This window comes from Giraffa tippelskirchi, chromosome 1 (assembly GCF_054371585.1).
Source record: "Giraffa tippelskirchi isolate mGirTip1 chromosome 1, T2T-mGirTip1v1.2.pri, whole genome shotgun sequence".
Taxonomy (NCBI): domain Eukaryota; kingdom Metazoa; phylum Chordata; class Mammalia; order Artiodactyla; family Giraffidae; genus Giraffa; species Giraffa tippelskirchi.
In genome coordinates, this window is record NC_137275.1 from 94,084,856 (window position 1) to 94,099,877 (window position 15,022).

The following is a 15,022-nucleotide window of genomic DNA, read 5'->3' on the forward strand; positions in this document are numbered from 1 at the left end:
AGTAGCTGTAAGATCTGGGACAGATGAACCCACCTGGTTTCAACTTCTTCAGTTTATTCAAGTGTGTAGCTAAAAATTGAGGCAAAAGGATTATGTTTATCCCCTTCCTGTGAGGCCATGCTAAGATTATAGAATTAAGTAGGTAAATATAGCCCTCTAGTGGTTCTGTTATATACTTACACTGTTAACTTTGGTGCATTTTTCTAAAGTAACCGATTTTTAGGAATTTCACTATTGAGTAGAATCAGATTTTTATAATATATGGCATAAAAAATTACAAAGAAAAAAGATGGTAGGGATATCTTATTCTAGCAATAAATGTTCATATTAGATTATCATCCACTTATGTAACATACTTTTGGAGTTAACGATAATCCAGAATATTAGAATTGCTCTGTAGTTTATGAGATGAATCGTTCATTCTAGGTACTTTGCTGGTGTATGCTATGATTATTAACCAGATAACAACTGATGCATATCAGAATGTAGGGTAAATGAACTGAGGTGGATTGTGAAGTAGATCATACTGTATCTGTGCTTTGAAATATATAGTTATTAATAACGTAGATTTAGGTTTCTTGACCTGGAATTTATTGTATAGCTTTAGGGGAAAACAAATTGCAGAATTATTTTGTATATATGTAACTCCCCATTTTTTGAAAGGAATGGGGGGAAAAAGTGGAGGAAACCTTAAATAGTTCTATAAATAAATGTTTCTATAAGCAAAGAAAAAGAATATACATGAAACTGTTAGTATCATTAGGAGAGTGAAATTTGGAAGGTTGGAGGGAGATTACTTCTTTATCTCTAATGATTTAAATTGTTATGAAAAAACAAAGGGAAGTGAAATGGAAAACTTGAAAGGATCAGCAGAAAACAGTCACCTTAACCTGTATAGTTTTAGAGGACTAATGCTGACGCTTAATTTCCAGCACAAATCAATTAAGTCAGGGCCTGATCTGATTTTCTGAGTTTGTTTATTGTTTAAATGGGACGTGTGCACTCGATAATCTCCTTGGATATAAAGCTGATACCCAAATTGGTTAAAATGTGTGTCGTTTGGTATTTCTCTTTATTTTGCTAGTAAGCTTTTCCCTTCTTCTGGGGATTAAAATCCTTTCTTCTTTAGCCCAATTAGATTTGTTAAAGGAGGGCCTCTATGAAAAGGCTCTTCTTTGAGGTGTTTAAGTGGAAATGGAAATGATTGGTTCTGAAAATTTTTCTCTCACTGGCTTTTGAAACATTTCGTAGATATTGAAAGCTCATTATGAAGGATGTCTCAATATCTTCATTCCAAAATGCTAAGGAATAATTTAGGCAACAGTTCAGACTCTAAAAATGAAAATAGCTCTGTCTTTTCACAGACTGAACACAACATTGTTGCAGCTTACTTGATTACTGCAGGTATGGATGTTTACTCCATTAACAGTTATTTTGCTTTTGAAAGAGTGAAGAAAAGCTGAGGTTTTTAGCATAAGGTAGTAGAAGAAGCATGGGTTCAGAGATAGTGTTTCAAATTCTGTACTGTTGGTCGACCTCGGCAAGTCACTTACCCTTTCTCGGTTGTTGTGCTCGTGTATTATAAGGATAATACTTGCTCTTCTTCCTGGCTGTAAAGATCAAATAAGAGAATGTAGCTGAAAGGATAAATGCAAACATTGTTAATGGTGGTTAATCTAACAAGTTATTTTGAATTTTGATAGGCAGTGAGATGGGGCTGAGAAAAGTTTTCTAGAAAACAAATAATCATCTGTATGTTTGGTTATTGTCAAATAAATTTTTATTGGGGGAGAATGTGCACTGTGGCAAAAATGTATTTTTATGGCATTTACTATTCTCGTACATACTTTCTGTAGTTTTGTCATCAGTAGTGTAATCTAGTTCAGATTGAAAGATCCTGGAAAGAAAATAAGTTGTAAAAAGAGAGCAGATTGTATTATCATTGAGGACAGAATTTGACGATTGAGCTCGGTTTTGAATGCTGTATTGGAAAACTGAAGTTTGGTTTTCATTTTTTAGTCTCTTTGCAGCAGTGAGCAAGTTCCTTTATCTTTTTGTTCTTCCATTTTCATATCGATAAAATGGGGATAAGAATGAGCTACCACTTGGGATTGTTGTGAAAAGTAAAAAAAAATAATGCACAAATATACCTAAATGATATATACAGTGTATGTTGGGCAAATACTAATGAATTTTAGAAGTAACTCTTTTATTATTTTTTGGATTGACTCATGAAAAATTTCATGTATATTCAAAAGTAGAGCAAAAGCATAGCAAATCCTACTATACCCAGTTTATTCTTTATAATTGCTTGATTTCCCCATTATTCACAATTAGAGTATCACTTCTCTGCTAGAAACTGTGATTCCTCGGTTAATTTTCGTAAATTTTAGTGACATGCTAATAACTTTTTCATTTGAATACCTCTGTATGATAAGCCCTGGGTGAGTTCTGTTTTCTTTTTTTTTTTGGTGTTGCAACAAAAAGGAGAAAACAATATGCTACTTAATAAGATAATCTCCTTATCACAACTACATAGGAATACTTTGTATACAAACTTTTGGTTTAATTAGTTTTTAGTAGATGACCAAGAAAAGCTATCTTTTTTCATCTGGTTACAAAAGAAGCATGCAGAGAAAATTTCCTGTTAAGACAATGTTCTCTCTTGTTGTTATTCTTGTAACAACAATAACAGAATAGTAGTCTTACTATGACAATGATGACTCTACTACTACTGTTGCCACTGCTACAACCACCATCACCACCACTACTACTAGTGTTATTATTTGAATACTTGGTATATACCAAGCACTGCTATAAGCACTTACCTGTACGGAATAATTCATCCTTAAACTAATTCAGTAAGTGAATTTGTTTTATTTTCTCCATTTATACTGATAGAGTTTAAGTAACTTTCCCAACACACACATCTACTAAGTAGCTACACCAGTATTGAACTCAGGTTGTTTGGCTCTAGAACCCTCATGTATAATCACAAGGATCAGTTTTAATGTGTATGTGTTGTATTTTTAGCAGGTGAACTGAAGGGAGCATATCTTACCTCATTATGCTTTTGTTTAAATATTTATTGTTCTTTGGGCCCCCAAGCCCCCACCTTTAACAAAGCATTTATTTCATTTGCTACTGTTACAAAAAGCCTATTTTTCATTTTAAATTTCATTTTTAATTTAATAGTTCTCTTTGGATTTTAGCTCTTACAAACTTTTACCAATTTAAGCTCTCCCTTTTTCTAGTTTATATTGGGGGTAAGAGGGCATTGTGAATTAAGGATCTGAAATAGATTCACTATGGGTGCATTATAGGATAAAGGGAAGATATTAGGCTGAGAGGATGACTGCATACCAGCTAATGAAGGACCTAAGCTGTGAAGGCAATAGGGGGCCACTAAATGACATGATCCAATTTGTGTTTTAGATATATGCTGTAGCTAACAGACCAGGTAGGAGGCACCCTAGGAAGGAGGTATGGTAAAGGTTAAGAAGACTAATGAGGAGGAAGTAGTGGCAATGGAGATAGAAAGAGCTAGAATTTAGAATCCATGGTGGTTGGATGTGGAGACTGGGGGAGAAGGTGAGGGAGCATCAAAGATGACAACTCGGTTTCTTTTTTTGGGCCACTGAATAAATGGTGAAGATATTCACACCTGGAGAAGAACATGTTTGGGGAAGGAATGAAAATCTCTGGGTTCAGTTTGAGAGAAGTCCCATAAAAAGCTGGACACATGGGTTTGAATTTTATGAGATTGATCTGGAAAGTATCAGCATATAGCCTGGACTCTGAATTCACTGAGTGTATGTTGAATGTGAAAAGAAAGAGGTTAGGACAGAAACTTGGACAATGCATATGTTTAACAAGGTAGAGATGAAGAAAGAAAGACCAGGAAGTACATTGAGAAGGATCTCCTGAAGAGATTGGAGAAGAGCCACAGAAGCCAAAGGGAAATTAAGTGAAAGTGTGTTAATTGCTCAGTCGTATCTGACTCCGTGGACTGTAGCCCACCAGGGTGCTCTGTCAATGGAGTTCTCCAGGCAAGAATACTCGAGTGGGTTGCCATGCCCTTCTCCAGGGGATCTTCCCAACCCAGGAGTCAAACCCATGTCTCCTGTATTGCAGGCAGATTCTCTACCTCTGAGCCACCAGGGAAATCCCCAATTAAGTGAACTTAGACCTAACTACTAAATAATCTGTTGTCTACTCATTAGAAAACATGGGTTTCCATGGTTGCTCAGTCAATAAAGAATCTGCCTGCTGTGTAGGAGATGTGGGTTCGATCCCTGGGTCAGGAAGATTTCCCTGGGGAAGGGAATGGCTACCCACTCCAGTATTCCTGCCTGGAGAATCCCATGGAGAGAGGAGCCTGATGGACTATAGTCCATGGGGTCTCAAAGTCAGGCACGACTGAGCAACTGACACTTTCGCAGCTAGGAAATAGAGCAGAGTGCTTGAGACAGCTGCAGAAAAAATAAAGAAAAGGACTAAACTGTTTACCTCATTCCCCACATTATATCTAAAACTACCCCATAAGTACAATTACTTTATTCTAGTTGCATACTTGGTAGGCAACAAATTTACTACACTGTGTTTTTATCTGACATTTAAAAAATCAACACGTCTGTAACTAACCAGAAAGATTCTTCAGTTTACTAAACTTTTTGGAGCTACAATACTGGATGCAAAAATAATGAGCCAAAGAATCATAGAATTTGATATCATTGTATTTTAATTATGCTTGCAGGAATAATAGATATTAAGCAATATGAGTTTTAGTTGTCTGTTTATTAAATAAATCTGTTGTATGTCACATACTCAACATAGAAGTCATTAGAAGCCTGTAATTTACACAGGAAGATTAGGAATATATGAGTTAAATAATATAGCATCACATAAGATGAAATATAATATAGACAAGTACTTTGAAAATTGATTAGTGATGAGAGGATGCTATGAGGAAGAGAAGACTTTGAGGGCAGAATCAGGCTTGAACAGAATTTTGAAGGGTGGGTAGCATTTGGATAGGTAAAGGAATAGGGTGTTCCAAGTGGGAGAAATGAGAGTTGAAATTTACCACACGCCTGGTGTATCTGATAGATAACTAGATGGAGGGCTTATTTGACAAGTGTGAACATTTGCTTAGAGAAGGTAAAAAGAGTTTGAAGCAGAGACTGGGCTATCAGGCTGGGACATGTGCACTTGTATCCCACAGACGTTGGGGAGTAAACTGAGAAGAGCCTTGGTTAATTCTATGCTGTAGCACGCGTATTCTGCCAGCAGCATGCAGGAGGAAAAGAACAGGAACCTGGAAGATTAGTATAACAGGATGTTGAACAGAAGTTTTGACCAAGGTGCCAAATATAATAGAAGTTCTTCCTTAGCTGATACCTTTGTGTGTTGGTACTTGGAAACCTTCCCTCTCTCTGGCAATAGCTGGGTCTGCTCACCAGAGTTCTCTTCATGATGGTGAACACCCTCTATTCCTTTTGTCCTTTACCTCTCCTCTAGCCCCTAGGAGTCTGGTAATGGCTCCACCCTCTCTCAGGTGTTAGGACCTAGTATGGCTTACATCTGGCTGATGGGAAATTTATTCATCAGATGGGGGTGTTAAACAGGCTAACATTCACATCCAGTCTACTCAACAATATTTCTCATTGTAAATTAATACATTGGCATTCAGATTAAGAATTTCAGTCATCAGTCTACCTGAATCCAGCCAATTCTGGGGCACTGACAACACTGAGTCTCTGGACCTGCAGGGCTAAGAGTCAGATCCCAGACTGTGGAAACCTCACTAGGGTGATGTGGCCTGTGAGGTTTCTCAGTGGATCCGAGAGCCAGCTTGACTTCCTCTCTAGCTAGCCAAACCTTGTTGTGTGCATTCTTATTTGGGATGTATGTGTATGTGTGTGTGTAATCAGATTTGAACATGTTAAGTTTTAAGTAATATTGAAAGTCATATGATCTTACATACTGTAGATGCTTAATAAATGTTCAATGGCAATGAGTTGTATGAAAAGGGATGAGGGACTGGAGCATATTTCAGGAATAAAAAGTGACAGAAGTGCTGTTAGGATAGAATGATAGCTAGGCCTGAGAAACAATAGAGAAAGAAGAACCTCCATCTTCCGGAAGGAGGAGAGGAAATTAAGCTGCCAAAGGAGACCATATGGTCATACACACCCACACACACACATATAAATATATGTATCCTAAAAATCCGCATTGGTGGTATCATGGGAGTCACTTCAAGGACAGAGTGATCAATAGTGATGTTGTTAAATGCCAGCCTTTGGTGCTTGTTTATACAAGTGGCACATTCTTTGTGACTTTATTTTTATATTTCTGTTTTCACAAGAGGGCCGTGAAAATATTGCAACTAGTTTGAAGAATAGCTGGAGCTCTTCCAGTAAATGAGCCAAAACCGATTTGTGAATTTGCTTTGTTTCTGAAGGAATTTAAATATTTTTATCTTACTTTTGCACATTCAAATTAAGGGAAGTATGTGATTTTTTTTTTTTTATGTTCTCAGGTATGATAAGTATCCTCAGCAACATAATCGTTCTAGGCATCTTCATTAAGTTCAAGGAACTTCGAACACCCACAAATGCCATTATCATCAACCTGGCTGTTACTGATATAGGGGTTAGTAGCGTTGGCTACCCCATGTCTGCTGCTTCAGATCTGCATGGAAGCTGGAAGTTTGGATATGCAGGATGTCAGGTATCAGAGATCCTTATAATCAAAGCAAAATGAACTAGATTAAGAACTTGTAAGTTTAAGTGTCTTTACAAAATCAAATCGTTTTATGTAGCATAATAGATATGGTGCTCTTATTGAAAACAGCTTCAGGAGCGACTGGGAAATAAATTCTTTAATAAGAGAAATGAAAGCAGTAGCCATCATTATATTTTCAAAATTTCCCCAACCTAAAGGAAAAAATTAAACTAGCAAAAAATTAGAAATCAGCTAGAGAAGAAAAGGGAACATTTCCATATTCAAATAAAAACGTGCATATTGCAAATTCAAGAGGAAATACTCTGCTTTCATTTGAAACAATAAAATATTTAATGTCTATGTCATAATGTCTAAGTGATACAGTTAAACTACATGTTGTTGATTTTTTCCTGTGGTAAGTTCTTTGTGAGAATTGCTGATAAATATATCTACTATAATTTTTACTGACAAGAAAATAAATTAATATAGTTTGCAGTAATGACTTTTGGCCCAATTTTTTAGAACTGTTTGCTGTTTTAAACTATATAACTGTAGAGAATAAAATGAAAATGGTACAGAATAGTGAATACACGTTTATGCATCAACAGGTTTTGTCAAATCTTGATGTTTCGCAATATGACCTTCAGGTTGTTTGGGGCTTCTTGCTTTTTGTTTTTGGTTGTGCTTCACGGCTTGTGGGATCTTAGTTCCCCAACCTGGGATGGAACCCAGGGCCCTGGCAATGAAAGTGCAGAGTCCTAACCACTGGACCGCCAGGGAATTATCTGTTCCCAATTTTTTAAAATCACAAACAAGGCTTCAATAAATGTTCTCATACATGTCTCTTTCTGCAGTATATGAGAGTTTCTTTAGCTACATTACTAGCAGAGGAATGGTTTGGTTGTAGATAACACAACTTCAACTTTATCAGGTGTGGCCAAGTTATTCTTCAAAATGGCTGTGCCAATTATGAGAACTTCTGTTGATCCACATTTTCACCAGTGCTTGGGATTGTCAGACTTTTAAATTTGTAGTGTTATGATGGATGTAAAATAGTATCTTATGATTTGCATTTCTTTCAATATTTAATGTGATTGTACATCTTATGTCATAGACACTCTGGTTTCCTCTTGTGTGAACAGCCCATTTTTCTGTTTGTCTTTTCCCTTTAGTGAATTGTCTGTTTTCTGAATACCAGTCTTTTGTTGGTGATGTGCACTGCGCTTGATTTATGATTTGTTTTTGCCCTCTGTAGAGTATGTATAGAAGTTTTACTTTAAGTCTTAGCTTTTTTAAAAAAGCTTATTTTACTTACTGAAGTCCCAGAATGTTTTCTATAAGTACCTTTATTAAGCCACTTACAATTTGACAATAGATGATGTATTTTAACATTAGTAAAATAGAAAATGGGGCTTCCCTGGTGTCTCAGTGGTAAAGAATCTGCCTACAGTACAGGCAATGCAGGTGCGATCCCTGGGTTGTGAAGATTCCCTGGAGGAGGAACTGCAACCCACTCTAGTACTCTTGCCTGTGAAATCCATGGACAGAGGAGTCAGGATGCAAAGAGTTGGACACGACTGAGCAACTGAACACACACACAAAATAGAAAACACTCAATGTATTTATTTACTGTTCAACGTATTTAAAATGTATTTTAGCAATGGGATAAAAGTATAAATGTCTCTTGGGAGGGTGTGTAGAATGGTGGAATCGTTCTAATTTTGATTTTCAGATTTATGCTGGGTTGAATATTTTTTTTGGAATGGCAAGTATTGGATTGCTCATGGTCGTGGCCGTGGATCGATACCTGACCATCTGCCATCCTGATTCAGGTACAGCACTTTTCTCAGCTTTTTCAATGAACCCATTTGCCTAAGTTCTGCTTGTCACACCTTCACTTCAAAATGTATTAATAAACGTAATGACTTGTGACATGATCAGTCTTCTTTCTCTGATAATCCTTGATTGGAAGTTTCAGTGGTTTTCTATTATACCTAGAATAAAATTCAAATTTCATAACATGGCCTCCAAGACCCTACGTGTTCTGACCCTTGACTACCTTTGCAGCATAGCCTGGGATCTTGTCACTTCAGGGTACTGGCGAAACCCTTTCCCAATTGGGGGTCTTTTTAAATGCTATTTCCCTAGTGTTTCTCCCTGTCTATCCTCTGATACATCATTTTATCATTTAAGTTTCAGCTTAAATGTTATTTTTTTCCCAGAATATGAATTCATAGGTTTTGTGTGAACTAAAGAGCTCTGTAAAGAATCTACTTGGTGATAATTTTGAATAATCAGTTAAAACAAGATGAAGATATGAATCACATCATTGGGAAATGATTTAATATTCCATGTATTTGTTAATAGGAAGAAGAATGACCACCAACACTTACATCAGCATGATTCTGGGGGCCTGGACCAATGGCCTGTTTTGGGCTTTGATGCCTATCATTGGGTGGGCTAGTTATGCCCCAGATCCTACTGGGGCCACCTGTACCATAAACTGGCGGAAAAATGATGTGTAAGAAACGTGTATACAGTTTATAATTAAAAGCTTCTAATGCAGACATGTTTTCACTATTTCAAATTTAACCTCAGATCTAATGTTTCTCATATAGAGTGTGGCAAAGGGTTTCCTTGGTTTAGATAATGTGATTCTGACTAGAGACGAATTGAGAAACGTGAATTATGTTAATTTGCAAGGACAGGGCATCCCTTTGTCTCCCTGCTCTGTTCCCGCCTCTCTATCCTTTGGCAGCAAAGGGGATACAGAGCATCCTTCTGATAGCTGCACCTTAGAGGTGGGACCTGAGGGGGAAAGGAGTGTTGGTGGAGTTAGACAGTGTGCAGTTCTGGAGAAAGTCCAGGCTTTCTTTTCTGGTGATAAAGCATCTTCTGAGAATTACACAGCAAAAGCACAGTCACTGCAAGGATTGCTTACTCATCAGTGATGCTCTTCTATGTTTACTAAGGAAAAGAAGGTAATTTAGTTCATTAAAGGAAGTGAAAGATTACTCAGAAAAGTAAACAGAAAATTTCTCTCAAACTAAATCTAAGTCTAAACATTTTTCTGTACAGGGTTAAAAAATAAATATTTTAGACTTTACAGGCAAGGCTGTCTCCACTGCAACTATTCAACTCTGCCTGTGGAAGCAGCCATAGGCAGTAAGGAAATGAATGTGGTTCCAATAAAATTTTATTTACAAAAATAGGCGACAGACTGGATTTGCCCACAGGTAATAGTTTGCCAATCCCTAGTCCGAATGAACTAAAAGTCAAATGTACCTCCTAAGCTGTTACTAATACTAGACAATGCTGATATTACTTCTGGTAATTATTCTGTTTCCCTTCCCCTATTTAATAATACATTAGATGAGTAGTGATTTAATGTCATGATTTAATTATTTCCTTTTCTTACTTTCAGGTCTTTTGTTTCTTACACCATGATGGTAGTTGTGATAAATTTTATCGTGCCCTTGACAGTGATGTTTTACTGTTATTACCATGTCACTCAATCCATTAAACATCATGGTACTAATAACTGCCCTGAGTACCTCAACAGAGATTGGTCAGATCAGGTAGATGTAACAAAGGTAAGGCATTAAAATCCTTAAAAAAGTTTTGTAATCAAGCTTCTACATGGACATGGTTCCTTGACCCTGTACCCATTTCTCCCCAGCTCCCGATTCTTATTTTTGGGCTCTTTTTTTCTAGTGTTGGCCTCCATATTTCTAAACAATGTACTCATCTGCTGTTTCAGGTATTTTTGTTTGCTGCTACTTCTTGATTTCCTACTATGGACAAAGAGAATTTCTCTTATACCACCATCTTTTCCTTCTCCCCACCAATATCTCTCTCTCATCTTGTCAATAAAATGTTAATATTTGGCTAAAAGAAGAGTCAATTTTACATTATTGTGATTCTCTAAATTTCATTTATTGCAGATCTCTGTAAGGCTATATGGTTTATATTTCTTTTTTTATACAACTATTCCCCCTTTGGAGTTAACAGTTCATTTCTTTTCTTTTGCTTTCTTATCTTCTGTCCATTTCTCTCCCTTTCTCTTCTTCTCTCCCTCTCTTCTCCCCCTCCACTCCCATCTCTCTGTAGCTTTGTTTCCTGACTGTTCTGTGTGAAAATGAAGTGATTTTGGAAAGTGGAAGCATTAGTCACTCAGTCGTGTCCAGCTCTTTGTGACCCTATGGACTGTAGCCCACCAGGCTCCTCTGTCCATGGAATTCTCCAGGCAAGAATACTAGAGTTGGTAACCATTTCCTTCTCCAGGGTGATCTTTCCAACTCAGGGATTGAACCTAGGTCTCCTGCATTGCAGGCAGATTCTTTACTATATGAGCCACCAGGGAAGCCTGAGTGTCCTATGCACCTGTCCCTAATTCATCTCTAAATAATCTATCAGAAGTTTCAGTTTCCTCTTAGTATTTTCATATGCATCAGAGACTAACTTGACTTTATCCTTTTGTTGGAGTTACCTCCTGACACTCCCAGATCTCTTGCTCCAGATTACATTGGCTCTTCTTTAAGATGACTACCTAGAAAGCCAGTATCCCCACATCTCCTTTATCACAAGCTGAGAATGCCTTTGGCCTGTCTCCTGGATCAGATCACCTGTTTTCTGGATTGCATGTCTTCTTTTTTTTTTTGGTTGATTTTCTCACAGTTGGTGGAACACATCCCCTAACAGACTCCTGAGAACGTTGCAGGAAAGTAAAATTTTTAAAATTTGGCCAGCCTGAAAATGTCTTAATGCTCCTATTATATTTGATTGATTGTTCACTTGGCATAGAATTCAAAGTAGAAAAATGATTTTCAGAGATTTTTGAAAGCATTACTGTATAGTCTCTCAGTTTTAGGTGTTGCTGTTGAGAAGACTGACAGTTTACTGGTGGTCTGTGTTCTCTCTGGAAGCTTGTGATTTTCTCTGTGTCTCCAGTTTTCTCTCTGAGATGTGATGCTGATGTGCCTTGGTATAGCTCTTTATTCACCCATGTGCTGGATACTGGGTGAGTGCTTTCAATGTCAAGGCTCAGATTTCCCCTTCTGGGAGCTTCCTTGTATTACTTCTCTCGTGAATTTGACTTCCCTTTTTATTTTCTCTGTTCTCTTTTCCTGGAACTCTTTTTATTTGGGTATTTAATCTCCTGGATTTATCTTTTAATTTTCTTAAATATTCTCTCCTACCTCTTTGGAGTTTTGTTTGTTTGTCTTGGTTTCTACTTTCTTAGAGATTTCCTCAACCATGTCCAGGGCTGAGATTGGGTGAGGAGACGCTCAAGCCTGGGTTGTAAAATTTAAGCAAGCACTGAAAAGCTCAGTAACCCAAAAAGATAAATCCAGCTGTATTCTCCTCAGCTCACCAACAGAAAGAGGGCATTCTTTATATTCATGAACCAGTCCATCCATTACACAAGCTCCAGTTATCATAGCTGACTTTAGGTGCATTAGCAGAGTACAATGAGGGGAAAATTTCAGTGTTTCCTCTATGTCATCAACATCATAAACTTATTCAAGTTCCAATCCAGATAATTTTTTATGCAGTTTTAGATATGCTAGCTATTTTGATATTTTAGTTACTGGGCTTGGTGAATACTGATTTCTTTTACAGATGTCTGTGATAATGATACTCATGTTTCTGGTGGCGTGGTCCCCTTATTCCATCGTGTGCTTATGGGCATCTTTTGGTGACCCAAAGAAGATTCCTCCCTCAATGGCCATCATAGCTCCTCTGTTTGCAAAATCTTCTACATTCTACAATCCTTGTATTTATGTGATTGCTAATAAAAAGTAAGTCATGTCTAAAATGCTTCTCAACTTAAAAAAAAAAAAGTGTCTACAGAAAGAATGTTAGAAAGGCAGTGGATAATGTTCTAAATTTTGGGGGGAGGTAAATGACAGAAACTCACTTCAGATGAAATTAAGAGTTATTTGGTTCATGGAACTGCACTGCAGAAGCATTCAGGACCTGAAATGTCTAGGACTCCAGTTCTGGACAGACTCTTCCCACATAGAGGTGAGATGATCATGGGTAATTCAAGACCAAGTTCCACCAGCTAAGCATCCCCAAATGCAAGTTTCATCTTTGATGGCCCTCTGGCAGCAATGACCCTGGAAGGTTGTTAGTGAGCTCAGCTTGGTTCCTATGGTTACTCTATTCAAAATACATGTAATCAGTTTTACAAAGAAAAGAGTGATTCTATTACTGGAAAGTGGACAAAGCAAGGCCAGTTGAGTTCCCTACGTGGGTAACATAACTGTATATTTACTAGAAGGAAGACATATCATTCAGATGCTAGAGAAAAATTCGTTGTTAACACAACAGGCTTCAGGATTGTGTAGTCACTGACGATAATGGAGAATCTTCCTTTTCCCCTTTTGTTGAGCCTCTGAGCAAGGATTTCTTTCCTGCCTCCTCAGTGCAGCTTTTGTCATTTAGTCGTTAAGTCGTGTCTGACCCTTTTGCTACTCCATGGGCTGTCCACGGGATTTCCAGGCAAGAATACTGGAGTGGGTTGCCATTTCCTTCTCCAGGGGATCTTCCTGACCCAGGGATTGAACCTGAGGTTCCTGCTGAGTCTCCTGCATTGCAGGCAGTTTCTTTATCCTTGAGCCTCCGGGTAGGGCAGCTTAGACTACTTCATTTCCTGTTACTGCTTAAAGGTGGATTGAACCAATCTAGTGTGCTTAAATATTTGACCAGATGTGAAGTAATGATAATTTGATCCTGGATTGCCAGTGCTGCTTCTATTAAGCTTATATATTTATGCACATGTTTGGGAAAGCAACTTTAGCCGTAGGTATATGAAGAAACATAAAAACTTTTAAGATCAAACAGACCACATAAGAAGAATAAAGAACACATCTTAAATTTAGAGTCTATTGATAGTTCTTTCGGAAAGGTCAGGCATTAAACTGGCCTTTGCTCATTAGAGCAAATGTCTGAAATACCCATCCTTAGTTCAAGTAAATGATTCCTTGCAACTGACATTAGAAGTGTCATCTTAGACATAGTTATTGATTTTTATTAAATATCTTCAATGTTTACAATCAGTGGTGCAAAATTGGTCTTTAATTGTACTGTATACTTTATAATACATTTATAAAGGGTCTCAATAGGATATGTTAAAGTTGGAAGTAGAAATTTATTTGGAGATGCTAATTGGCAGTAGTGGCATCTCAGTCATATTTGAAAGTTCTTTAAACATTCCAAGTCATCATGGGATAATGCCAGATTTTCCCTTTTTTATTATAGGTTTCGAAGGGCGATGCTTGCCATGTTCAAATGTCAGACTACCCAAGCAATGCCTGTGACGAGTATTTTACCAATGGATATACCTCAAAACCCACTGACTTCTGGAAAAGTCTGAAATAAGAGGAACTCACACATTTATCAAAACATTTTCTTTACTTTTTTTTTTTATAGTCGTTTAATTTCATTTTAAATGTGAGCTCATTTCAATCAAATACAGACATAGAATATTGTCTTAATAGACTATAAATTTCTCAAGTGTAGTTTATAGTTAGTTCTATTTGTGCACTGGCTACCATTGGGAATGTTTCACTATTTCCTTGTATGTAAATGTATTACTCATCTAGTTTGATAAATAGAGACACATGAGATTAAGGCCTCTTCTCTTTCTCCCTGCTAAATGCTAAGTCGCTTCAGTAGTGTCCGACTCTGTGCGACCCCATAGACAGCAGCCCACCAGGCTCCGCCGTCCCTGAGATTCTCCAGGCAAGAACACTGGAGTGGGTTGCCATTTCCTTCTCCAGTGCATGAAAGTGAAAAGTGAAAGCGAAGTCGCTCAGTCGTGTCCGACCCCTCGCGTCCCCATGGACTGCAGCCCACCAGGCTCCTCCGTCTATTGGGATTTTCCAGGCAAGAGTACTGGAGTAGGGTGCCAGTGCCTGCTCCGTCTCTTTCTCCCTGTCATGGTATATATTACAGTGTATCAGTGACCTGGTGTCTTCCCTGGTTCTTCCACTAGATCAGAAGCAACTGCTATTTTAATGTTCAGTTCAGTTCAGTTGCTCAGTTGTGTCCGACTCTTTGCAACCCTATGAACTGCAGCACACCAGGCCTCCCTGTAATTTTAATGTTAGAATAAATTAATAGTAATAGTCATTATCATCAAAAAAGCAAGAGAGTTCCAGAAAAACATCTATTTCTGATTGTTGACTATGCCAAAGCCTTTGACTGTGTGGATCACAATAAACTGGAAAATTCTGAAAGAGATGGAAATACCAGACCACCTGACTTGCCGTTTGATAAACTTGTA

The 15,022-nt window shown here is 37.6% G+C and overlaps 1 protein-coding gene across 1 annotated transcript; it reads left to right on the forward strand.

Annotated features, from left to right (window-relative positions):
* The first annotated feature begins 1,298 nt into the window (after positions 1-1,298).
* On the forward strand, positions 1,299-14,364 carry RRH (retinal pigment epithelium-derived rhodopsin homolog). The gene is made up of 7 exons (XM_081560756.1): positions 1,299-1,404; positions 6,545-6,735; positions 8,462-8,561; positions 9,097-9,250; positions 10,154-10,322; positions 12,352-12,530; positions 13,996-14,364. The coding sequence occupies exons 1-7, from the start codon at positions 1,299-1,301 to the stop codon at positions 14,108-14,110; spliced, it is 1,014 nt and encodes a 337-aa protein (XP_081416882.1). The 3' UTR covers positions 14,111-14,364.
* Positions 14,365-15,022: the final 658 nt, after the last annotated feature.

What these genes read in the sequence shown, in the direction of transcription:
- RRH (XM_081560756.1), top strand. Translation starts at nt 1,299, where the DNA reads ATGCTAAGGAATAATTTAGGCAACAGTTCAGACTCTAAAAATGAAAAT. An exon ending in TTGGATATGCAGGATGTCAG is followed by an intron (nt 6,736 to 8,461) that starts GTATCAGAGATC and finishes TTTGATTTTCAG; the next exon opens with ATTTATGCTGGGTTGAATAT. An exon ending in ATCAGGTAGATGTAACAAAG is followed by an intron (nt 10,323 to 12,351) that starts GTAAGGCATTAA and finishes TTTCTTTTACAG; the next exon opens with ATGTCTGTGATAATGATACT.